The sequence below is a fragment of the Pseudopipra pipra genome, chromosome 5 (genome assembly GCF_036250125.1).
Source record: "Pseudopipra pipra isolate bDixPip1 chromosome 5, bDixPip1.hap1, whole genome shotgun sequence".
In the NCBI taxonomy this organism is placed as follows: domain Eukaryota; kingdom Metazoa; phylum Chordata; class Aves; order Passeriformes; family Pipridae; genus Pseudopipra; species Pseudopipra pipra.
In genome coordinates, this window is record NC_087553.1 from 52,690,679 (window position 1) to 52,718,215 (window position 27,537).

Here is a 27,537-nt window from a genome sequence, read left to right on the forward strand (position 1 = left end):
TCCAGTCTTACTCTGGTATCAGAGGTTATTTATTTGTCTTACAAGGTAATTCTCAATATTGCTTGGAATTTTTAGTGCACAGAATTTGTCTCAGAAAACATCAACAATAACAGTATTTCTAATGCCTCTGTGTTAAACTCACTGTGGGTTCTTGAAAAATCCTTTGTGGTTTTTGCCCCACGGTACTAGCTTGAAGTTTACACAGAATATACCAAAACTCATGACACAAAGCCCAAGAGATTACAGCCAATTCTGTGTCAGCCCTTAATTTGTGAATACAGACACCGTCAGTTATACCCTACTTAGTTTCAGGAAAAGTTCAAGCTGGCCCTACTTAAACAGAAATTTACCAAGAAAGCAAGGTCTTCTCACAGCTCTCATACAAGCTACAGAATAAGGCCACTTAAACTTGGCTCATTTTTTTTCCATAAAAAAAAGCATTGTCAGTTAAGTTTACAAGTAACACTTTGCATAACCCAAGACACAATGCTCTTAACATTTCACTGGAAGAACAGGTTGCCTCAGCTCACATTAGAAGTAACATGGGTGGTAAAGGATCACAACTGTGTACCCTGAAACAACTCTCACTAGAAGGCAGACTGCTTTCCAACAGGCTCTTTGGGACGTGAAATCTAATTCTGATGTTAGAACTGAAAGAGGAAGCTATTCCATTATGCACATTTACTATATGACCAGCCACTATAGCCGAATAGCCATAGAGAGAATCAGTGGTTAAGCAGCAGTACAAGAATTGCAATAAAAACTGAACAAATTACTCAGAGTACTGCTGTTTAACATGCCAAGTCTCTTCCATAAAGTAAACACTTTCAAGTTAAGTACAAATTCCTCCAAGTCTGTTTTAAATATCACACACACTATTTATATATTTATTTTTGTTCATCCCCTAAAGATAAAAAAAAATAATTTCTATTGTGCTTTTCGTGGCATACCTGTGTTACACAATCATATATTCTTCCTTTGCTGATTATTCTGTTTTCATGGGGAACTACAAAAATTTTTGGAGCATGCGGAATCAGAGTAACCAAATAGCTTTAATAAAAAGTGATGCTGCCATTAAAAAGGCAGAGGATAAAAAAAATTAAAGCTCCTTATTAATTTATCACTAAAATCTACAATATTCCATTAAGTTTACATAGTCACAGCAACACTGCACTGTTAAGAAGACAGTACATTTGTCAGGATCTATTTATTGTCCACATATGTAATTTATCGGCCAGTTATCTACAAGATATTATTTACCACAGGCAAAACTAAATACTGTGCTTTTAAGAAACCTGCATAGAAATGATTTGATGTTTCTTTTATTTTGGACATATTTACAAAAAGAATTTCTATGTGTGTTAGCAATAAATAATCCCAATATTCAAAATGTCAGTGCTCATGCACACACTGACAAGATGGCTGCATGCTTTAAAAATATTATTTACAGTGCAGTCTCCTTCATAGCCCTCTCTCTAATAATAGCAGAAAGTGCATTTTCTTCCGTATTCTTTATCCTTTCCTTTTGTTTTCATTTAGTCTTGTTTCTGAGGGATACAGCCTTCCATCTCGACAACTTCTGGCCAGCCTTCATACTTGTTTGTGTCCTTGTTATTCTTTATATGCTATAAATGGAAAACATCAATCTGCTGTTAATGTGAAGTCATTTATCCTTTTGCTTTAACTCACAGCTTTAAGATATTTACTTATTTTCAGGCTATGGACAAAAAGAAAAAACATCACTATTAGTCTCTTGTCCTTCATATCAAATGTAACGATCTCCCAGTATTCACCACTTAATGTAACTTGCTCAGACAAGTGTATGCTACAAATAGTTAAGCCACACCAGGAAAACATTTTCAAATTTTATTATGGATGTTTATTTAGGAAGAGAGACAACCAAGGAAAGACCAACTGCATTAAAGCATGAACCACCACAAAGCAATGATCTGCAGTCAGGTGAGACACTATTGCCTCCAACAGTTTGCCACTGCTTCTGCACTGGTTTCCACTCCCTTGCAAAGCTGGCAAATGAAAATGCATCTTCCTTCCTCTCCTAGCTCAAAGCTGCGTTTACCAGTAATTAAAGGCATCATTGACACATACTGAATTTTAACATCTAAAGCATGGGAACATACTCTATTTCACAAATTTTGCTGTAGCAGCAATAATTTTTGAGAGAAGAGCAAAGATAACAGCTGGGAACACCAACACTTTAACTACCACTTATCTGTCGGAAGTTCACCATTGTTAGTGCGTGAACTAACTAAAATACAAGCGTTAGGCAATAAGTTTTGAATTGTTCAGTTTAATTTGATTCATTAAAAAGATAAATGATCTAGTTATTGGCATATTAAGATCTACCCCATGTAAGATTTTTTTCTTATTTATGAGTCACCAAAGAATCTTTTTGTTGTGGTTAAAAGGAGGAGGCTACTCAAGGAAAAAATCTGAAAATAACACTGTGTGCCACTACTGCAATAGATAGTCATCTTGTAAAAATGCATGGCATTTCTAAAACATACTACGCCTTTATTAACGCAAGCTGTTAAATTCCAGTAAGTTAAAGAATCACAGACCTGTTCAAATGGACTTTTAGTCTTAATTCCTTTTCCACCGCAGAAGACCCAGTTGTCTCTGAAGCCAAGGTTGGTAATTGATGTGCTTCCCAGTTCAGCAATCAGTTTCCGGGCTTCCTCGTTAAGCCTTGAACAAAACAGAAGTTCCGTATGTGAATAAAACATATGCTCTTAGAGCTTTCATTGCTCAGTGCACCAATCATCTTTAATCTGATTAAATATAGTTTAAGTCAGTAAATATTGGGCAAGATCTATCTTTCAAAATCAGATAAGGCTAGTTCTAACATTACCTGATGCAATGAGCGCTGCTCTTTCATGCTATAAGCTCAAGGAACCAGGATACAAACCTATTAGTACACCAACAAAAGCCAGGAACCAACTCCTGTGAGAATGTATACATATATCTCAAGTCATGTTAGCAATTCTCCAAGCAACTAAAAAAGTCAACCTTTAAAGTAAATAAAGTTTGCAGGCTCAAGCTGAAGTCTTGTGAAAGCTATTTTAGATTAGAAGAATGGCCTGAATATATGAAAGAAGTTCTTGTCTGCTTGGGTCAGTTAATTCAAAATTCAGACTGCTGCCCCACAGCACAGATCAGTGCCTGTAGGCCCACAAAGGATAATTTTAGTATGGAAGGGAAAACAATTCTGTAGGATAAGTTATCATTCCAAAATCTCCAAACAGCAGCTCTTCATTTCTTCCTTTAAGTTACCTACAGGGTCTTCAGAAACAAACACTCATGATATTTCTGCTAAGGGTCTAATTTAATATCTAATTTACTTTTGTTTCTCACAATAGTATACACCTAACAGCTCTCTAAGTAAATATGTACATACATCTGCTTAGTTTTAATTTGATCTTTGATGTTCCCAAATCACATCAGCATTATAAAACTAATAAACGGTAAGTATAGTTTCAAATCTGTCATCTTGGAAAAACAAATCCTTATCTAAAGTGATTGCATGAAAAGGAATGTATTTTTTTTCAGTATAAACTAGCATTTAAAAGTTTAAAGCAACACTTGCTATTTAAAATCAATTACATACTTCGTTGCACCATCATCATATGTTGCCATTAACACTATTGTTCCATCCTGGATGGACTTCAGAAATTCAATAAATGGTGCCACATCTGAAAAGAAAGAGAACACAAAACTGTTTATTAACAAGCCACAGTTCTATACTTAAACATCTGCAATGTCTTTCTGTGAAGATATTATTTTAATAATATTTTAAATGTACTTAGCATTTATAAAAAGATGCTGAAGTGAGAGAAAGCTAAAATGCATCAGAGAACTCTTAATTTATAGAAAGAGTTTAATACATATTGGGTAAAGACTAGTGAGAACTACTCTGGAGAACAAGTTTGTTTGATTAACCATACCATTTCCTTGCACCTCAGCTAATTGTGTAAGTTGCACTCTCCTCACAATTACAAAGGTAGAGGTGAAGCACTCCCTTAACTATCCTGTTAAACCACCACAGCAAACGGAGTCTGGAGAAGGAAAAAAAGCACATTTGTTGTTTCTGACCAGCTAAACTGCACCTACCTCCTCCCCACATGTCAAAGAACTTAGTGTCTAATGCTTCTCCTGTTTTACCTGGAGAGAAAAAGAAATATTTGGTGTCATCGAATTTAACCAAAATTATCTTACAGAAAACATGCCCAACACTCCTGTTACTGACTCTTCCAGAGGAAGTGCTGCAGAAGACACTATATAAATGATAACTCTTAACTTCTATGAAAATTGTTCCTTAAACAGTAGTTTGCGAAAAGGTGCAGGAAAACCTAAGAGGAAATAAAGTGAGATGACCCATAAAGTGTTGAAGGCCAGGTTGGATGGGGCTTTGAGTAACCTGGTCTAGTGCAAAGTGTCTCTATCCATGGCAGGGGAGTTGGAACTGGGTGATCTTTTAAGATTCCCTTCCAGCCCTGACCATTCTGTGATTCTTTGCAAACTTCTGATTTCACTTCAAGTGGAATCTAAAATAAAACACCTACATCCTCTAAAACAAATACAGAGTATTCAGTACATATATTTGCCTTTTTAAAAGTTGGTTTTGCAAAAATAGACAGTACAGCTATAGACTGCCTTTAGTGCCACATGCAAAGTAAGGAAGATTAAAATTACACTGCATGTTTCCCTATAGACTGGAAATTGTTAGTAGATTTAATTAGAATAGATGGAAAAAATGGACAATATAGTATATCTCATTAGCTTTTTTTTATTATGCTGTTTACAAAGGCATTTGATGGAAGGTAGACTTTTTTTAATATACACATTCATTTAAAGTTTGGAAGAGAGAGAGAAAGACTGGAGCTATAAAATACAATGATAGGTATTTTGGTTTTGAACAGATTAAGACAATTTAGGAAAGCAGCACAGGTTTATAAGGCATGCCTTAGATGATGTAAATCTAAGTATGATCCAAAAATAACATGAATTTATATTACAGTGAATTGACAAAGTGCTATCTCAGTGCTACAAGGAATTGCTTCCTACACATTAAGGAGAAATCTGCCAGTACTGACATTCAGTTCAGCTTTCAAGGTAACGCACTGTTAAATTTGTTTGGTTTTAATGAAAATTAAGAACCCTGAACAAAATTACCTAACATCATGTATTTAGGGACAAGATCTATAGACCAAATATACAGATTCAAGCTAAGAAATAATGAGCTAGTCTTTCCATGTAGTAACAAAATTGTTAAAGAAGTTTCACTGAAAACAGAGCAACAGAAGAATGCAGGCTACAGTTTTATTAGTGGTGGAAACACACAAGGGCAAAAGTAGGATGCATCTCATGTCTTTTTCCATCTTGTTGTGTATTAGGAATTTATCTGATGTCACCAGAGCACTCCACTGTTGCTATTTTTACAGCTCATTTTTAGAAACAAAAACACACTGAGTTTTTCTACTTTGTAACAAAAAGGTGTCAGTGCCAAGATCTGACATTATCTCAGTATAAATACGCTGAATGCTTCCTTTTCTCATACTGCTTGCCTTTCATCATCCCTTACTTCTTCACCTTTAATTTTGGAAACAATTTGAAAATGAAGACAATTTGCTGACTTAAAATGTCACTTACCATTGACCAAGGCCACATTTATTCCTCTGCCAACATTATTTTTAACTCCACTCATTAAACTGAAACAAAATAAATATTTTTAATAGGAAAACTTTCTGATGTGAAATATTTCTGTTTTTTAAATCGGATCAAACTCTAGAAGTCACATAGTTAAAAGACCACACATTCATGAGTAATTAAATGAAGCAAAATCTCCTTGAACTAATCTGTGTGCTCTTATGACACCACCAAATTGAGAATAACACAAATATCTCCAGTTGTATTGATTTAATTTGATCACTTAATCATCTTCATTTCAAAGCATGTCTGTATATTAAAAAAGGCACAAAAATAGTGTTATTAATTTATTTTAAAAAATACCTTGCAGCTAAAGAGCCTGAACCAAATATTAACTTGAGGAGCTTGGCACAGTCACATAGTCAACATTTTAAGGTTTTTTTTTTTTGTTGTAAGCACATGATAAACAAAAATGTGTTAATGAGTTTAAAAGCTAACTGAACAGAAGCATTTAAACTCATATTACAGCATCACATCAAGAAATAAGATTTTCATGTCATGTCTGAGCATCCGTTCTAAACAAGAAAAACGTATGGCAAATAAAGACTGCAACAAGAAGGCAGTGAAGTTCTGAACACACTCCTTTCCTCATACGAAATTTAGTGGACATTTAATTTACAAAAAATAATAAGAATTCCCTTCCATTTTAATCAAAAATTCTCTGTAAATAAATAATAGTCCAAATATATCTGAGGTGACTAGACACTGAAATTCCACACATCCATAAAGTTACAATGGATTCAGACAACAAAAAATCCTCCAACCATGAATGCAAAAATTGTTAGTTATTAAAGGAATTTAGTGCAACGTTCTGATATCAGGCTACCGTGGCACAATCATGCAACTGGCTTCTTAACAGAGGAAGTAAAACTGCATGGAGAAGTTGGTGGTAAAGAAGTATCACCCCTTCTAAAAATCCCAAGAAGTAGCGACTACAATAATATTTTGATGATGAGTCCAGTATTTTTTTTCTAATTCGGAATATGTCCTCCCAATACAGAACAAGGCTATAACTGAGCTTCTACACAGCAGAATTCCTGTTTCACATTAAAATATCTATATAATTAAAGATTGAGAAATTACATGCATTCTGAATCGTATTGGCACCTTTAGTGCTTTCATAAACCTGGTGACATCCTTACGTTTAATGTATAGGGAAAAACCTACTCTGTAAACATAATTTACAAATTATGAAAACTTGTTCCTGCTTTCCTGTTTTGGAAGTATGAAGAAGAATACAAAGTAATCAGAAAAAACTTTGTTGGAGTGAGTTCACAAAATATCTCTAATAAAACAGCTTCTGAAGAGGAAATAAGTTTTTTTTTCAGAGTTCTGATATACTATGTTATACACTTGAGACAGTTTGTGCACCATCACGAGCAGGCTGCAGTGCAACAGCTTCTCACAGGAGGGCAGCCATTCATCAGTTTTAGAATTCTTCCAAGAATCTACAATCAACAAGTTATGAGAGCTTTTGAAAGAGAAATAAAACCTCTTATGAGCAAAGCAGGAGACCACATAAAATCAATCAAATTTTCTGGTGGACATCTAAACAGACATGACAAGTCCTCCTCTGAAGCAAACCAGAAAGATTTTTGCCAAGGCAAACTGGACTTTAAAATGCAATAGCTGTGCACTGAAGTGTGCACTAGTACTAACAGAATAGAGAACTTTTGCCAGCAACTACTTTCTTTTCATCACTTTCTTCAGTAAAATATCCAGTAGAAGATTTTTTACTTTTTTTTGGACAGGAACAACAATCTCTTCTTAGTTAACCAGTAAGCGATACATTAAAAAAAAAAAGTGAAAAAAACCCCAAAGAAAATAACACTACAATCCCAAAATTAAAATATTACTTACACTCCCACAACTTTTAATCACTGAATCAGCTTAAGTCTTCACAGATATTAAGCTTCCTATATTAAGCAACCAGAACGAGATGGTAACAAGTTTTGTAACACCAACAAAAATACCTCGCCAAGAGATTAGATAAGCCTGTCCAAGGTCACAAAACGACTCACTGATAAGAATGGAAAGCAAAACCTAGCAGCTTGTAGTTAGTATGTGCCATGGTGAGCTCATTCTTTCTTCGCACGTGCTCCCCAACTACACCGTGATGCTCTGCTGCAAAGTGACTCCTACACAAGCGAGCAAGCTTGAGCTAAGTCAGCCTCCCAATAGAATGCCAGAGTTAGTGCTAAAAATAGTGTTCTCTTTAAGATCATTTGAGACTAGTCTTACAGTTACTTTAGAGAGTAAAGTGATGGAAAATGTTAACCAATATGTTTTACTGTCTTATAGATTAATTATCCTATTTACTATACTACGTGGGGTTCTTTTGTTCACAGTGAAGTTGACATCCGCTCTAGAATTCATTAGCACCAACTGCTATATATGTTTCTCTGTACTAACATAATGTGGGCTGACAAACAGCTACTGAAGTAGTTTAAACGCAAATGGAAGGCAAAGGCTTTAAGTGTGACTGATATTAAAAAAATCTGACAACCGTAACATCTTTTCTGACATGTCACCTGCAAAATTGAGTAGACAGATAATGTTAATAGGAAGCTGTACACTCTGAGTGACAATGAGGAGGAACAACCTAAAAGGAAAAAACAGTCTAAAAATAAATACTATTATTCCCATTATGGGGATTACTGAAAGGTATCCAGTTAAATACTCTAGATGCAGTATTATTGATAATACTGTCAAAAATATCATTATTAAAAATAGAAGACTTAAAACCAAACTGTGTCTCGAGCAGTTCTTTTCCTCACTTCACAATTATTTTAAGTTTATTAACTTTAGTTACTATTAGCACAGTTAAATACCAAGTGTTAAAATACTATTTCCCCTTTTGAAATCAACCTTTAAAGAGAAGTGGAAAATGTGTTCTGACAGTGGTACTGTGGAAATACAGCTTAAAAGATGACTTGAAAAAGACAATACAATAATTCACTGAATTACTATTAGAGGCATAAGGACAAGTTACTTAGAGGCAAGTGTGCATCTGATTTGACAGAGTTTACCTAACCCTTCAATCTGTAAACCTGATATAAAGTGCAAACTGTCTTGCGTGTATTAAAATAACATACATTTCTGCATTTACTGCAGAGCATTAAGTACACTTCAGAGATAAAGTTATAATGCAATGTAATTTTTTCATATGGTCAGACTGTTGGCAAAACAAAACCTAATTTAAGCTTTTGATTTTATGTGCAAAGTGATCTAAGACAGTATTGGAAAGAGATACTTTGAGATAACAGGTAAAAATACTTACACATTATCCTCTACACAAATTTTAGGTCCAACTACATTTGCTGCTCCACTTGACATTTTGAATGCAAAATGCTTTTCAGGACAAGCTTTAGAGATTCCACATTTGTATCTTGGAGGTTTTGTAGCTTTCAAAAGGAAATAAAACAAGATTTTAGAGACAGCACCATAGCTAGGCTAACAGACAAATAACGTCAGTTACTTTTCTGAAGGAATTCAAGGAAAAGAGCAAAAGCAAAAAGTATCACATCTGTAGTTGCATAGCAGCTTAAAATAATCTAGGTTTCTGAAGTACCTCATTATTCTAACTTCTTGTTGTCACCCTGCTGCTTGCTCTGGCACTGTCATCAAAAGCCACAAGCCAAAACTACAGAATAGACTTTACCAGAAATTAAGGAAAAAAATCAGGAAAAGAGGAAAATTAGTTTCTGATTGCATTTAAAGTCTAATTAAAACTTCCTTAACTATGAAAATTCAACAGTCTTTCTGTTACTAGCAAAAGCAATACAGCAGTAATACATGCATATGAATACTCACAGCGTGCAGCTGCATCCAATGCTGATCTAGCTAAAATGAAAAAGGAAAATTTTACAAGATGTTACTATTAAAGTGTCATCTGCTACAAAATATCCTATAAATGTAAAATCTTTCTGTACCTCTATAAACACAGGTTGGTTGAAATGAAGTATTAAATACACCTGAATACTATGCTCCAATAAAAAGCAACTTTTACACAGTAGAAGAATGATAGTGATCAGGAAACCCATTCAGAACACTGCCTTAATTTATTATTCTCTGATTAACACAAAGATCCATGAAGATACAAAACGTCCAAGGATTTATGGAGGTGTGGGCACTAAAGCGAAATGGATTTCCCTCTTACAGCTTCAGGAGGATGAGGTTCCTTTCACCTCAGACTGGAAGCTGCAACTGAGGTGTATTTCAACCCAGCCATTTGTGACTCCCTTTCTTGGGATAGGAAGAAACACAAGTGACCTCATCATGCACATACCTTAATGACACCTCTGTCTCTTCGATGGTTATTTAAGTTATCTCTGCTGACTGGTTCAGATGTTGGCTCACACTGCAGTAATCTGGAGTTAACGAACATGAACTCTACCCATGTACCTAAAATTCTTTGGTGGGTTTTTGGTAATAAAAGGCACCTTTAAAGATAATGCTGGCTCAAAACAGACTTAAAATTTAAGACACCTCAACTGCTAATCCTTCTCTGTGTAGAACCTGGGCACATCTGAAATATTTCGATTACTGCACAATCAACTTAACATGGTAGTGTACCTGTGCAAGCAAAAAAGCCCACCCAAAACAAATTCTGAATTTCTTTAGCAGTAGTAAGGCAGAGCACAGATTTCCAGAAACATCATTCAGGTCACCTAGTTTGCAACTCTACACTAAGAATGCAAGTACCAGTAAACAAAAAAAGCAGGTAAAATGATGTATAGTTGGCAACCAAAAGAATCAAACTGATCCACTTAACATAAGAGAGCACTTTAAGTATTTCATACAGAAAATAATTTAATACACATATTATATATTATATATATATAAAATAACAAGTATACATATTAAAAACAAACACAGAATTCTTAAGTGTAAGAGCCTAAGTCAAGCTTAAAGAACAATGAATATGATGTTCTTGATTACGGCTCAAGTAAATATTAACAGATGTACAGAGAAAACAAAGTCACCACTTACCAAATATGTGTCCTAAGTTTGCATCCATTTTTATTTCAAACACTTGAGATATGACATAAAATGTCAACAAAAATATTGCTATGACAACTACCAACTTTGCAGCACCTGTTAGGAAACAGAGAAAAGTTTCAAAAAATTATCTGCAAATAGCAACGTTAGTTCACCAAAACTGACAACATGAGAATTGTGTATCAGATTACACTATGGGGAACTCAGAAACAATATGATCATTTGGGGACTTACTAAACAGAATTAACCTGCAAAAAATGGACATTATAATGTAGAATGTAACTGCACCAGTCCATCAGGTTACCATACCAAATACATACTCTGGTCTTAGCTTTTTCCTGTTTCATGCTTGCCTGACACCACAGTCCACCAATTCAACTCAGAAGCCAGGAGAAACCAAAGACTTTTCCATGAAAATTGAGTTTGACAAGATGAACTAAGCTGATCTACCTGGCTGTTGCCCAAACGTGAAATTCCCACCTCTCTCATTCCACTTCCCTGTTTTTAGCCATGAGCACCTGGTTCCTCCTTGTTCACATATACTGTGCTTCCCACCCCCACCCCCTCAAATTGAGCTACCTCTATTTTAATGTATGGCCAAGACTGAGACTGATTAGGATCTGTTAATATACTGTAGCTTGGCTGCTATGGTCAGTCAGCTCTGAGTATTATGTTAAAAAAACAAAACGACCAGCCAACCAGAAAAAAGCATCCTCACCTACTTTTCAACAAACTTAAATTAATGACCTTCAAAAGCAAAGTTTGATGGCTCAAAAGAGCTATTTTAAAAAGTAAGAAAAAGCAGTACCTCTCCCCTCCCCCTTTTAATATACTGAAGCCCTGGGTATCTCAAAGTTTGAGAACCAAACTTTCTCCAGCGCTGAGTAGCCAGTCTATCTCCTGGGAGAAGAGCTGGAAGCACACAACCTCAGCAACTTACATCTGAAATGGAAACTTGAATGTATGGGGCACTGCCAAGAACCTCGCCATTTTTAGCATAATTTGAAATACATTTTTACATCTATTTATCTTATTGTAAAATACTGACTGAGAGTAGAAGTTAGGTGAGAAGGCATCTGATCAACATCTTGCCTTCCTATCTCTCTGCAGTATGTCAAACTGGTTGGAAGAAGCTACCTTAAAGCACACTTCTGTTTCTCACATTGCCAGCCAAATAAATCCTTCAGAAAAAAACAAACTTATGTATTCCTGCACATCTCAGACTGCTGCTGTGATGGGCTGTTCAGAAAACCTTAAAACAGACAGATTACTCAGCCTTCAGAAGCATGAGAGAGGCTAATCAATCCTTCCAAAAGGCTAAAAAAAGATAACGGGATAAAAACAGAAAAGAAAGATGAAGAGATACAAGAGGTTTTTGCCTGTAGTTGATCCTTCTTTTTTTGTGTGTGAGCACATACATACTATGATGTAAGAAAACACAGATGCAAACTTAATTTAAAAATATTATGCTAGAACTCCAAAGATTACTGCACTTGAAGAGAACTACATATAAGCACTGGAGAAAACAGATGATTTGAACGTACGTTAAGAAGTGGGTACAAGTTACTCTGAGGGAGATTCCAATTGGAAACAGAAAAAAAATTTTCACAATGAGAACAATCAACAGTTGGAATAATCTCCCCACAGAAGTGGTGGATTCTCCAATTTGGACATTTTTAAGATTTGGCTGAACAGGGTGCTGGGCCATTGCAGAAAGATGGGTGTCAGTCAAATTAGAGGAAGTTATATTCACTTTCAAACAGAAGTTACAATGGTATGGAAATTATAGGGTAAAATGCAGCTGCTACTCCCTGGATGGAATGCCATAAGCATGCTCAACAACTTATCCCACAATGATTCCCCTGCCACACACAATCTATAACCTTAAGGCCATGCTAAGGGGGATGAAATGGCAGGCGGAGCAGAGTGAAAACACCATGGCCAGGCTGTTAAAATCCCTGCAGGGAGTGGAACTTGGTGGCACTTTGCAGCTGATAAACCATATAGCACCTGTCAACCAAGGGAGATAGGAAAGATGTCCTGCTGTTGAGCCAACAACCATGGTGAAATCTCTCTCCTCAGATGAACTTTGTTCATTGAAGCTTAACTGTAATAACACACACACCTCTATCCCAAAGTTGCCCACCTCCAAGGTATGACCACCCCCCAATGGTGTTGCATATTTTATGTTTTATGATCACCCCCTACTGGTGCTCTGTATTTTATTGACTGTATCTTTAGGAGCAAAGCGAGAGAATTTTACACCAATCAGTAACAAAAGCATGTATGACTAGAGTCACTCAAGCCCCACCTAAACATAAAGGAAGTTCAGTGAAGGGTCCCCCTAACTGACAGACTGTGCAGGCACAATGATCCTGGCTTTCCTGGGGTGCTGACAGACTAATTAAACATTAAGCATTTGAGAAAATCCCCCCTTTTCACATGGGGGGGATCACATGGTTAGGCAACCATCTTGTCTAGACTGTGCTTTTGTCAAGAAAAGTTGGACCAGATGATCCTTGAGGTCTCTTCCAACACAGTATTCTATGATTCTATGACTTTAAATCCTTATTGTCACAACTTGTTAATATTGTCCATAGCAGTTGTTACCCAAGTGACCAAAGTCTGATTTTACAGAGCGTGCTTACCTGCTATTCTCATGTTTAGTCTTCAGCCAGCTAACAACACTATTGCATTAAAAATAGCCACCTGCAGGAAAAAAAAACAACACATCATTGTAATTACAACCAAATAAGCACTTCTGTGATGAGTTAACAGAAATAAGTCCATAGATTTTCTAGTCAACAAAATTAATGATAATTGTTCTGAATACCTATTTCTTAATGCACACAGTAAAGGCAAGATTTAAGAGGGATTTCTGATGTCTTGCTTTCACTTGCTATTCCATGAAACAAGTATTCTGAAAAAAAACATTAAATCAATGTCATCAAATCTGCTACAAATTCAGTTTAACTTTCAGTCCTTCAATTTGTGAGATAAGTATTTACCAGTGCTCTATCTATGAAGTCTTTAATTTCCAAAAGCTATGTAATAAAAGTCAACAACTCCATCTTCACTGCTTCGAAGTCCTACCAACTTCTGGATGCAAGTTGCTATTTGGCAACATAACATAGCAAACTATGATTTAGAGAGAAAAGATTTAAGCGTTTTGGCCTTTAGGGTATTGCGTAAACTGCACTCAGTAGAACCGAAAGAAGGTAATTTCAATACTTTAATCTATGCTTTACAGAAATGTAACAATGCATCTGTCACTTTTAGCTACATCCAGAAGACTAATATGATGGTCAATGATGACAGAAGTACCAAACTTAGTACCCAAACTATTTTAGAATAAACGGGAAATCACTGTCTATGAGCAAACACCATGTAAGTTTCCAAAATCTTCTTCTTGAGAAGAGCGTGCCACCATACAGAGTCAAAATGGGCCACAAACTCCACAGGCTCTGCTCAAAGGCTATCACCTCCTCCTCAAGTGATGCTGTGCCCCTGGGCTGTACCAAATCTGCACTCTGCACCCTGGTCATGCTCAGCCTTGGTGGGCCCATGCTGCACTGAGTCTGGACATCTGGCTCAAGTTTCCCCTGAATCATCTATACTGAGGCACATTTGAAAACATGTAATCAGCTATCACTCTAATCCAAGTAGCTGCCCCAGACCGCCCATCACAAAAGCTACAGCATCCCTAATGGTCTGCAGTCCTATGCCATGATTTTGAACAACATCAAAAAGATTATCTTTAAAACTCTTTGAAAAAATACTGTTATTAGAAATGCAAATCATTTGGAGACAAGCACCAAAGCCCCCACATAGTTTTCATGGTTTATGCTAGGGAGAAAAAAAAAAAAATCAGTATTATGTAGACAAACTTTTGCCTTCACTTAGTTCAGTATCTTCAAGTTCAGGCATTTCTGTCCAGATCCTCTTTGACAAAGACTCATTGTGCTCTATTGCTTCAAGTTTCCAAGAAAATGGCCAGCAGAGAAATAAAGGGGAAAAAACAAATGCAAATATAGAAATATTTATTTCTACTATATAAGAATTTGAAAATATGTATCAACAAAGTTTGAAAAGCAGACACATGTTTTAGAGTGCTAATGTTGTACTATAAGGGAAATCTCATAGCATATTATGGCCATAATATATCCATTATATTTATAGCCACATATTATATCCAGAAATAACATTTTCTTTCAGTGAAAGGCTAGTATTCATCTGTCTTGTAAAAAGACAAAGAATCTGTCAGGGCAGATAAACTCATTTTATTTCAAACTCTGTGAACAGAATTATTCTAGGCTCCTTCCTCTCCCCACCCCCAGAAATATATCAGTGTTAAAATAAACACTGTCTGTAGTTTGAACAACTACAAGCTTGTTTTAAGGCTGCACTCAAAAAACCCTAAAGTTTCCTATTTTGTTTTACTCTAAACAAATACACATCATGAATTCAAAGTGTGAAAGCAAAAATATGAACAAAAAGAAAGCAGAATCTAAGTGAAACAATCCTGATCCAATCTTGACTGCCTTTATCCTAACATCTCCTTCCACCCATTTCAACGATTGTTATTTCTTGCCATCAAAAAATATACAACAGAGAATATGGTTTGGGGATTTTTTTAAAGTGTGGAATGTTTTTGATTTAGGAAAAGGAAAAATGAGTATGCCATGTGTCACCTTGAAAGGAATTTCAAAAGTGATTTAGAGATTCTTTTTTTAAATTACAGTATATCAAAATATTGTGGGTTTTGATCTACAGGATAAATACAGTAATGCTACAGTAGAGATAAGCACTGCACAGCACTTTCCAGCTGCAGGACAATAATTTATGGATGCCATGTCCTTTCCCTGCATCGCATTACCTTAGAGGGTTTTTTTTATTATTTCAAGACAGAACAGGAATAAAACAGGACAGCTCTTATGAATGCTTAAAGACCATTACTCTACATCTTCAGTATTAGACCTCACAACTGAAATCAGAGAACTCATTAAAAAATGGATTTGGAATTTCTAATAGTGCACATCTTAGGATCATTTAAAAACAAAGAACACAGGACCATAACTGAGCTTGATGCAGACTCAGGTGCATAAAACCAATACCAACAACATTCCTTTGATTGCTTTAAAAACGGGCCAAAATAACCCAAACACTACTTTTCTCTTCTTCGGCATAAGATTCCATCAAACAGGGGCAGAAGAATTAGAACCTAAATATCTTCCTGATTTATGAATGTCGAGTAATAGAAATAATGTCTATAACACTACATAATTGTTCTCTGTGAGGCAGTAGAACGAAGCTGACATTTATCACTTATTAGTCAGAGACTGAGGCAGGAGATACAGCAGGGTTGACAGGCAGTACCCCAATGAGTACAGCAGGACCCTATACAGAAGCAAAAGCCAAAGAGAGCATCACAAAACAGGCAACAGAAGTGATCAATATCTCCAAGTTAAAAAGTAAAATGGATGGTTTTGAGAAGCATTATACTGCATGACTCAAAACACAGATCATCTTTTTCTTCAGATTGTTTTTGTAGCACAAAACTTAGGAGGTTTATCAGTCAAGGTCCAAAACTTGGGAGGTGCAAAGAAACCAAAAAAATCCCTCAAATGCAGCAGAGTGCGCCTTGAAATGAGAAGCTGTCCTCAAAAGAACCTGAATGAGAGAAGACAAGTGAAAGGTTCTTGAATTTGTCCAGTTCCCCGCATGGAATTGCATGTCTGTCCATGCAGAAAAGGGTTATTTATTCTAGATGCAAACTGCTATAGAGTGGAAATGTGGAAAGACAGTTGAGAGCTAAGGTTATTGATTGCTTATTTTTCTACTCCATCCATCCTTATGCATTGTATTTTGCTCCAAGGCAGGGGCAATATCCAGATGTTGCAATTTCCGGTGCCAAAGCCACTCCAAACAACCCCCAAGATGCTACCCAGAAAACAGCAGTTTACAATTAAAAAAAAAAATTTAAAAAAAAAAAAAAAAAAGGAGAGAGAGAGAGGAAAAAACAAAGGGCTTTCCCTCCACTCGGTCCCACTTGTTCATTAACTTGTGTAGGATGACAAACTCAACACAAATACAACAAATTTAGTAGATAAGTCCACAGAGCTACTGCACATATTTTTATCCATACCTTCAATCAGGGGAGCAGCAGATACATGCTTTTAAAAGCAACCTGTGTCTCTTGAGGGAACCCTGCTAGGTACTTCACAGAGGAAGCTTATAATATAACTTCATTTAGGAAGATTATGAGTCCATAATCATGTTTCATTAGATAATAAAAAGAATGAGTTTTTTCTACATTCATGTGTTAGATAGGATCATCATCAAACAAGTTTACCTCTTAGAATCATGGTGCAAGAGGAAACTGCATTGATGTAATTGACAAAATACACACAAACGGTACTTATTAATACTGCCACACTGACACAATACTGAATGAAATCCAGATTTCAGCCCCAAGCTGAATGCAATTAAATTTCGTCAATTCTTCATCAGGCTTTCTTGACACTCTTGTCCAGAGATGGTGCCATGGGATACACGTCACTTGGGCACAGCCTCTGTCCTACTTACTGTGCAGAAAGCTGTGGCCAATTGCAATGTACTTAACATTTAAAAGGGTTTTTCAAACACGATTGTAATTAATGTTTTTAAGGATAATCACAAAACATGCAGATTAGTCTATTTCATTCTCAAGTAACAGCATTTCCATTAGCAATATCATAACATGCACAGATTATACTTACAAAATGAGCACATAAAAACAAGCAAAGATGAGAGGCAAAAATTTAGAAGGTCAAGATAATTTTGAATTCTAACCTTAGCTGATTACAAAGTGGTCCCAAAATCAACAATGATATTTAATAAAACAGAAAGTAATACACTTAAAAACGGACATCGAGTGCAGCAGGACAGGCAGCAGAAACGAAGAACAGGATTCAAGAGATTATAGCAGCTCTCTAATACAGGGGTCAAAAATGTCAGACTGCCACAAAAGTGTAACTGCTCATTGTGAGCTGTACCATCAGGAGTGCTGTGTATGAAAAAAAGAAAAAAAAGGCAGCTACTCTGCTCTGCCTAAACAAACAAAAAATACTTTGCTCTGTGTGCTGTCTTGACTTTTATCTGAGACCCATGTGCAGTTTTTTCCTGTCTATCTTAACGCATAATCCCCAAAAGGAAGAATCTAGATAAGAATTACATGACCTAAATAAACTAACTAAGGGATAAAAGAATCAAGTCTGCTTTGCACTAAACTGTGAAAGTGAGGGAAGTAAGGATCAGACACCTTTGCCTCTTATCTGTAAGGTGTCATTTTAAAATATATTTAATTTTTTAAAAATACTATTTATTCATAATATAATTTTAAATATATATTTTAAATATATATATTTTATAATATATACTTTGTAAGAAAATATGCCGAGATCAACTGTTCTCAGTATTCCCTGGTTGCTGCTTACTTGTTTGTATTTATAACATTGAAGAAAAACAACCTTCCACCTACTAGGATAAACAAAAAATATAAAAGGAGGCTGTAAATCATCATAACAACCTGAAAAAATATCAGAGACAGTTTTTCTTAACACAGGTAGTCTACAGGTACAAATTAATGTCCCCTTCAATATTAACCCCCTTTTTCTACACTATTATATGAAAATCTGTACCCAGATTATGTAATACTAAATCTGTATCAGCCTGAGATGCTTTGCATTAAATTCAGAGCGAAATTTTCCCCCTAAACCCGGACTTAAACGTTTTCATGCTTTCAAACAAGCTCGAATAATGTTACACCTGTTTTTGTCTGCATTTACTATTAGTGCTATTTGTTAATATGAATAGCATACACCGTACTAGAATTAGACAAGCATTCAAAAAAAAAAAAAAAAAAAGGTTTGAGCTTTTATTTTTATTTCCAAGACATTAGGAGATTAGGACATTGGTTGGTTTTTTGTTTGGTTTTTTTTTTTCAGCACAAACTTCCTTCTTCAGTGATTAGCAGATGCATTTTATTCCTGTCAGAGAAGAGCAAAAACAACCAACAAACCAAACCAACCAAAAAATTTAGCTTTTCATAATTGGTAAAATGCAATCAGTGAAGCAACATTTTGAATAATCCAACCTCCATTGATATTTCAGTTTGTTGTGTTCAAGCAGTTCAGAGTAGTGGTGGTTTTTTACTCAAAATTACACAATGAATTAGACACATCAAGGACCATACTAGTTATTCTTATGTGAATTCTGGTTTTAAACCAATGGTTGTGTCAGCCTGAATTATATGCCATGGACCAAACAGCTGAGACATTCGAAATCATTCTAAGGCTAAATTTGAGTGGGAATCTAGGCTTCTTATATGATAATTTTATTCAAAGGCAGGATCTATTTTCTTATCCAGATTGCTTACTCTTCTGCTAGGCTACGAATAGTTTTTCCACCATGTTTACAAAATTCATTTAATTTGAAACTAGTGAAGGACAGACATAGAAAAGAATTACATCTTTAAAAAATAAATAGCGCAGCTCAATTTTATTGTATAATCATGCACTGTGTCTTCTGGTAACACAGGTTGCGACCTAAGTAGTTGTTTCCTACAAACAGCACTCCTACATCCATATGAAATCTTTGTGGTTATGGCAGAACTTCACATAGGCAAAAGGTCTGTCCACACAGAACAACTTGGAGACTCATGAATATCTATTTTCTCCTTTGCGACACATGCTACCATGAAGTATAATGATTAATTTCTTACAAAAATGATATCACCTGAATTGTATTCTTCTATATACACATTAAGATTCAGCTTGATATTCCAGACAACTGATTTAGATCCAAAGTGTTTGCCTGTTAAAACGAGATTTTATTTTACTTCTATCAAATTATATCTACTCCAAATGAAGGATATAAATTTAGGAAATTAAACCCAAGCTTATTCCAAAATTAAAAATAGGTAATTCAGCTACTGTTGCATGTCCTATGTTGCAAATACTGCTATGTGGTTTCACTTCCAGGACAACAAATACAAGAAGCAGAATTGTGCCAGAGTGTTTTCATACCTGATGTGCAAAACTAACGTTCCCCAAATGGGATGTCAGATCACTGATCATGCCAGCTTTTGCTAATGGCATCGAGCCAGTACTTTCCCACAACACATAAACTACTCAGTCTCAAACACTGAAAAATTCTTCTGAATCCTGGGAAGCTCAAGATAAAAGTATTAAGGCATTCTTCCCACACGAAACTCAATCCACATTCCTTTTGCAATTAAAACCACAAAACCAAACCAATCCAAGAAAAGAAACCAACAACAAAAAAACCCCAAACAACAAAATAAACAAAACCAACCATCCAACCTTATAAGCACCCAATCCATACTTTGAAGACTCTCCTCAAATATTACACAAAATTTATTGGTTCATATAGTTAAAAATGGGACTTATGGTCCCTAAAAAACATATGATTTATATGCGATAAAGTAAACCATACTATTGCTGCTGATGTACTTATTAAAGACAATCTTAGCTCTATATTCATGGAGTTGGATAATATCACATTTTGGAGTTCAGATAGATAAAATCCCCAAGAACAATTTGTTGAACCTCATTCACAAACTTACTTCCCAATTTCATCACAGAGAAGTACATAAATCTCACAATAAAGATTTAAGAGAGTGAGGTTTAATGTTTTCTTCTGCCAAATGATGAACAAACTATTTCGTAATTGAAGCACTGCTGTAAATACTACCTGTTCAAAAGTTTAAAACTACCAATTTGTTTTCAGTCATGTTCTTTTAAGAAAAAAAATTACCACCCTGATTTCATAAGAGAGCAAAGTCTGTTCAGTTTTTCCTCAACAGGAAGGAGTAAATAGAGCTTTGCAACACATCAATCTGTAGAATCACCAGGTCTCACTTGAAACAAGGTGTTGCCAGAATCTAGCAGACGTTTCAGATGTACAACAGCTTTCACATTTTTGTATCAATAAAAAATATTAAGCTTGTTATTAGTATAACACATCACTACCACGTATCTTATCCTGCTCCATACAGAAAATTTCAACAGAACTACCACATCAAAAGGTACGTGCCTGAAGAACAGTAATCATACACATAATTACTACGACTTCAAAAATCACAGAATGAGTAAGGTTGGAAGGGACCACAGTGGGTCACCTGATCTGACCTCCCTGCTCAAGGAGGGGTCTCCTAAAGCACATGGCACAGGATTATATCCAGACAGTTCTTGAATATCTCCAGTGAAGGAGACTGCACAATCTCACTGGGCAATCTGTTGTTTAGCCTGGAGAAGAGAAGGCTCAGGGGAGACCTCATCACTCTCTACAACTACTTGAAAGGAGGTTGTAGCCAGGTGGGGGTCGGTCTCCTCTCCCAGGACACGAGCAACAGGACACAGTCTTAAGCTGCATCAGAGGAGGTTTAGGTTGGACATTAGAAAGAAGTTCTTCACAGAAAGAAGGGTTGGGCATTGGAATGAGCTCCCCAGGCAGGTGGTGAAGTCACGGTCCCTGGAGGTGTTTAAGAACAAACTGGATGTGGCACTTAGTGCCATGCTCTATTTGACACACCAGTGTTAGGTCACAGGTCAGACTCTATGATCTCAGAGGTCTTTTCCAACCTACTTGATTCTGTGATTCCAGTGCTTGGTCACCCACACAATAAAGAAATTCTTCAACATATTCAGGTGGAACTTTCTGTGCATCAGTTTCTGACTGTTGCCTCTTGTCCTATTGCTCAGCACCACAGAGAAAAGCCTGGCTCCATCCTCTTGGCCCCCTGCCTTCAGGTACTTATAGACATTGATTAGATCACATCTCAGTCATCTCTTCTCAAGACTGAAGAGGCCCAATTCTCTCAACCTATCCTTGTAAGATAGATACTCCAGCGCCTTGGCTATCTTTGGTGCCCACCCCTGGACCCAATCCAGAAGTTCCATCTCTCTCATGTACTGGGGACTTGATAGAACCACATATGACCACTACATAAATTTACTTGAGGCTGTGGTTACAGCACATCACTTTACACTGAGGCCCATTTTAAATAAATTTATCAAGGAAGCAAGAAAGCAGAAAAGGAAAGGAGTATTACAAATACTTCCTCTATAGTTCCAGATTTACTGCAGGAGAACTGATCAGCTCCTCTGCACTGTTCTTCTCCCCAAGCACAGTAAGACTCTAGATAGTAGCTTTCAGATGTCAGAACGAGATGATCATCTTTTTAATAAGATTTATTTATTGCACAGACCACCACACCCATCACAGAGCTGCACACTGAGACTGCAGACATGATGAGGCACAGAGGTTCTATATACTTTGCAAGGCAGAGAGGATTAAGCCTACTAATAGTAACAAGGGACATCTTCGCACACTGCAGAAAAAAACCGCAAATCTACGCTACCAAGCATTTAAGCTTCTTTAACAAAAGCTCAGCATTATCTGAGGCTGCATGTTGGAAAGGAGTTTTAACCTTTGCTCAGTAGCAAGCTGATCTCACCAGGAAGCTGGGTACGTCTCAGGAGAAAATACTCCTTGGTGACAGCCACCACTCACAGCACTGTTGGTATCTCTCTCTCTTGCTCTAAGGGATACAGAAACCCGTGCTCCGTCACAGAACCTCTTCTCATCCACTCATCTACCATGTGTAGGCAGCATCTGGCACATCTTTGCAGGATTAACAGAGCAAGTCACTGGCCAAGCGGTGCACCCAGCAGAGAAAGCATTGCACATCAGCTCTGGGGAGAAGGGGCAGCAGCAGCACAGCAGGCTCAACACACAGAAGGACTGTGCTATGCCTACAAGGCACTGCACAGTGGGATCACACTGCACATATGAGACTGTTGCTGGTAACTGATAACCTCCATGCTGTGTGAGGCACTCAGAACCACACAGCTCCTGTGGTACAGGCAAGTCATTACTACTGGTCCATATTAGCACTGGTCAGGCCACCATTTGTGGGTGATGAGGTGGAAGATGCTTGGAAACGGAAAGGAAGTCAGTTAGTGACACAATCCTTAACAGTTCAAGCGACTCACTTCTTTCTACTGAAGACACACAAGACAGCCCAGCCCCAAAATCTGCAGTTTCTATACTGGTTTCTAAGCATGAAGATATTAAAATAAAGATCTATAACCTACATCTTGGCTGGGTACAGTATCAAAACCAGTATCAAAAACATAAGCCATATCCAAGAAGAACTAATTTGAGGAACGACATCCCTCAGTAAATGCAGTTCCAAAACCATTCAGGTATCACTACTGTTCAGTTCACCAGCAACCACACAGCCAGCCATGCCAGCTCCCTCAACCACCTCACCTAGTAAACTCAAGAGTATCCAGGCTGATCTAAAAGCAGAATTAATGTCTGGGAGCAGGTCAGCAGCTTTCTACCAGCAGCAATACTAGCTTATACCAGCTTAAATGTTTGTGAAATGATGACTCAACCAACTGGTGATCAAGTTAAACAGATCAAGAAACAACAAAAGATCTTTGGTACTAGGAGATGGTTACTTTCTCCACAAAGAAAAGACAACTGGAGAATGGGTGGGAGAAGTGAAGGAAGTCAGCCAGACACAAGAAAGCAAGTCATATAACTAGAGGGGAGACTGTGTCATGTATTTCAATGTTAATTACGATTTTAACTGGACTGTCATGAGAACTAGCACGTTTGTATATATAAACACATTGTGCAACTTTCTGCCATTAAAACTGACTCAACAACAGTGCACATTAAATGCAGGGCAGAGTTTACTCCAGCAGCTCCCTCTGTCCTGATAGTCTTCCAAAATTTCTCCTCTCTTCCACAAAGTCTGTTCCATATCCTCTTGGCACTGAGGATGTATGAGGCCAACAAGAGATATAAAATGCTAAATTACAGCTTAGTCTGCAAATGAAGATACAAACTACTTTTGTATCACAAAAATATGGTACTGTATATGGGGAGCAAAAACAGTTAAATAATTCCAAAAGAGTACCTATTGTTAATGCCCTGTTAAAAGTTTAATGTGATTGAATTTACAAATGCGTAAAATACTATTTAATAAGTAGTACAATGACTTGTACTACTGAAGAAGGATAAGGTTTTTAAATTTGTGGATAATACCAAGATGCAAGCAGATGGAAACAAATTACAGCATGGATTTAGATTCACAAATTATCCAGAAACATATTCCCTTCAAGAAAAAAAATCCTAAAGTCTTCTTGGGACGCATATACCCGTAACAAAAGCATGAGGAGGCTATGCTTGGATTCATAGTTAAACACAAAATTTTAGATGATGGAGCAGAAAGCTAGGAGCACCTACTTATAATTTGCAGATGTTTAAGCTAAGAAATGAGGTTTCAAGCAGCAATACCAGTTTAAAGTTACTTCCTTGTCACCCTTCTGTTGGGGTCTCACGTCACAGAACTTTAGGCCTAGATAATATCAAGAACCATGAAAATTTACAAGACAGGTGAGCTCCCCTGCCAGGCTGCTCCAGCCCACGCCACATGATTTTGCTCATTAGGGAACCCTAATGCAGTAAAAGAGAACATAACTTATGACAGATTAGTGGACAACTTTCAAGAGTGTTGAGAGGCAAAGCGCAGCAGCATCAGGCTGCTAATTTTGCTCACCCATCTCATGGTCTCACTGCAGGACTCTCAGATTTCTGAAACTAATGTAAATGATATTCTTCCTGAAAATTTACATATAGTCTTGGTTTCAGATCAATGTGTGACTTCTCAGAGGTATCCTTCTAAACTGCAAAACAATTACAATAATTCCAGTACTGTTGACAGCAAAAAGGTTATGCAGCTGGCCACTGGCAAATAAAACATGAAGATTTACATTAATTAAGCCTTAGATCCTATAAATTCTCAGCAGATTTTAGTGAAAAACTTAGAACTGAACATATAAGTAGAAGGACTTGCAGCCATAGCACTCACATGTCAATTCCCTCACTTCACTGGAACTGCTGGTTTAAAAACCAGAACCTAAGTTGTATTTGAATAACAAATTCTCTTTCAACAATTCAAACCTTTAAGAACGTGTTCTCTGTGTCTGCTGTGGATTCATCTAATGGACACCTAATCTTTAGGCTACAAAACAATCTCTTTTGTACGCAGGCAAGTATAGTACCAATTCATCTTATGACCTTACCAATAAAAAAAAAAAAGGGGAAAAAAAAGAAGAAAAGGAAACAAATTCCTTTACCTGTAGTATTATGTTTCCCCAAAAACCTGAAAACTGAACATGCAGGAATTCCCTTTTTAAATATTAGCTTCCCAAAGTTCCAGTAAAATCTCAAACTCTACATTATCACTCTCTTCTTAAAACACAGAGTTCTCATTAAATGTGGGTGGTCACTGGATGGCTGTGGTCAGCGGTTCAATGTCCAAGTGACTAAAACAGTGATGAGTGGCATGTCTCAGGGGTTCCCTAGGAGAATGGTGAGAGACTAGCACAGGTTTGCCAGAGAGGCGGTAGATATCCCATCCCTGGATGCATTCAAAGCCAGATTGGAGGGGGCTTTGAGCAACCTGGTCTACTGAAAGGTGTCCCTGCCCACAGCAGGAGGGTTGGAACTACATGCTCTGTAGGGCCGCTTCCAACCCAAACCATTCTGTAATTCTGGGTAGAGCACATATGCCCTGAAGCACTCGGGCCACACTTAAGAGAGGCTAAGCAGTAACTTGTGGTTCTGTGAAGCAACTTTTATTAACTATTTACTCTCACTGGGTGAAATGGTCAGGACCTTTGTAAAGAGACTGAAGTAATGTCTTGCAACAAATCCTGTGCTTCCTCCACCCCGAAGTGATTAGATGTTATTGCATTACAATACCAAGCTATCAGCTTGTAAAGAACCTACTCGCAGGCTGAAAGGAAGTCACAAAACTTGCTTTGCCACACAAACTACACAAACCAACAGATGAAAAACATTTCTTCATACTTAAAAGAATCCCTAGGGGAGAATACGTGCTAATGAAGACACTCATACCTTGAGTACTTTCGAAAGCTTAAAAAAAACCCCAAACCAAAAACAACGTGACCGTTGTACAGTCATTAACCAGCTATTTCTGGTATGGGTTTGTTGTTTTGAATTATTTTTTTCCTAAATAATTCCCCTATTAGTATTAAATAAATAATACCATGTTGAAAGAGAGGAGCAGTCAAGACAGATTCACCAGCAAAGAGCCAACAATGGGCCCTAAGCCTGTGTGGCATTACAGGGCACACAGAACATTACAAAAAATATCTGGTATACGTAAAGATCTTCACACAAGTCTGGAGTTATTACGTCATTATTTAACCTCTTAAATGAGAGAAAATGGGCAGAGAAACGAGTCAGGTGAGTTACACATCCCCCCCCCAGCGGCTCAGCCAAAAATGTGGCTTAACATATGGCAGCACTTATCTACCAGAAAAAAAAAAAAGTATATAAATTTCTATATTTTTCCTACTTCATCAACTCAGAGGCCAGAAACCAGAGACACACAGGCTGCTTCGACAAGTATCTCTCTGCAAACAGGACATTCAAATTCCTTATGAGTTCACTGCTGCCCTCCGTACAGGTGTATTTAGTGTTTCAGTCAAGCCCTACGATCCATCTGCCAACAGCGCCTGCGACCAGGCAGGCGCTTTCTCCATAGAGAAAGCGGTGGGAAGACCACCACTGAGAAGCAACACCACTTATTTTGCACCGCGCCGTCTTTGTTTCAGCACCAAGGGGTGTTTCAACAACGCCAACACTTCACTTGTTTAACTGGACGGGGTGTCCTGTCTGGCCGCCGCCACCGCCCCGTTCCTCCTCCAGCTCCTGCTCCCCCGCCTCCGCCGGCGGCACCGGGCACTCGCCCCGGCCGGAGGGAACGGAGAGCGGCTGCCGCCGCCCCACCACCACCTCCAGCCTGGCCCTGAGCCCCCTCGCTGGGCCAGGCCGGCGGACGAGGGGAAGAGGACGGGGAGGAGAGGAAGCGCCGGGAGACTCCCGCCCGACGCGCCGCCCGGCTAGGGCCCGGGAACGGGGATGCCGCCTGCCCCTGACCCGCAGCCCCGGCCGGCCTCACCCGACGCGGGCGGGAGGGAACGAGGGAAGGGTCAGGCGGCCCGGGGAAGGGGCACCGCCGGGGGAAGGGGCGCTGCCCGGGGAGCCGGCGGCAGAGGCAGGGGCCGGCGGCCAGCGCCAGCGCGGCGCGACTGCCCCGCGCACAAGAGAGCGATGGGCGCCCGGGCGGCGGAGCCAGCGGCGGGACGCCCCGCGGGGGGCTGTGCCGCCCTCGGCCCCCGAGAACGGAGAACGCGAGCACCCACCTGGGCTGTAGGGCGCGGGCACGGCGTGCAGCGTCCCCTCGGCGGCCGCGCCGCACAGGCTGCCCCGGCCCGCCCGCCCCGAGCAGGAACCGAGCGCAGCCTTCGCAGCCGCACAGCCGGAGGGAGGCGCGGGCGGCCGCACCCGCCCCCTGCCGGTGGCGGACCGGGGCCGCGGCAGCTCCGCCCGCAGCCGCGCCCCGCCCGCCCCAACCGAGCGCAGGGGCCGTCCCGGTGACAGGGGCGGTGCTGGACCGCTGGTGGTTACGCGGTCCCGCAGGTGCGAGCATGCACAGCCACGCATCTGTACCGGGGATGCCACGTGTGCCCCAGGGTCAGTCTGGTGCTCGGTCCGGGAGGGGCTGGGAGACCAAAATGTTTCTGCTTGTTTTCTGTTATGTTCTACACACCCATTTTTTCCCCAAGCACACCACAAGTTTTCCTCTCTTACTGAACAGAAAAAAATACTGTCGGCTTTAAAACAAACAAACAAAAAAACCCC

General features: G+C 38.4%; 1 protein-coding gene across 2 annotated transcripts; it reads right to left on the minus strand.

Annotated features, from left to right (window-relative positions):
* FAM3C (FAM3 metabolism regulating signaling molecule C) lies at positions 1 to 27,192 on the minus strand. Of its 2 annotated transcripts, none has more exons than XM_064656112.1 (10): positions 27,039 to 27,192; positions 13,374 to 13,434; positions 10,717 to 10,821; positions 9,538 to 9,567; positions 9,005 to 9,128; positions 5,668 to 5,726; positions 4,129 to 4,179; positions 3,626 to 3,710; positions 2,580 to 2,706; positions 1 to 1,625 (listed from the first exon to the last, which is right to left on the minus strand). In XM_064656112.1, the coding sequence occupies exons 2-10, from the start codon at positions 13,384 to 13,386 to the stop codon at positions 1,536 to 1,538; spliced, it is 684 nt and encodes a 227-aa protein (XP_064512182.1). In that variant the 5' UTR covers positions 13,387 to 13,434; positions 27,039 to 27,192; the 3' UTR covers positions 1 to 1,535. The 2 variants fall into 2 exon arrangements, with proteins under 2 accessions (XP_064512182.1, XP_064512183.1); XM_064656113.1 differs by lacking the exon at positions 27,039 to 27,192 and adding an exon at positions 13,559 to 13,620.
* Between the last annotated feature and the right edge of the window lie 345 nt (positions 27,193 to 27,537).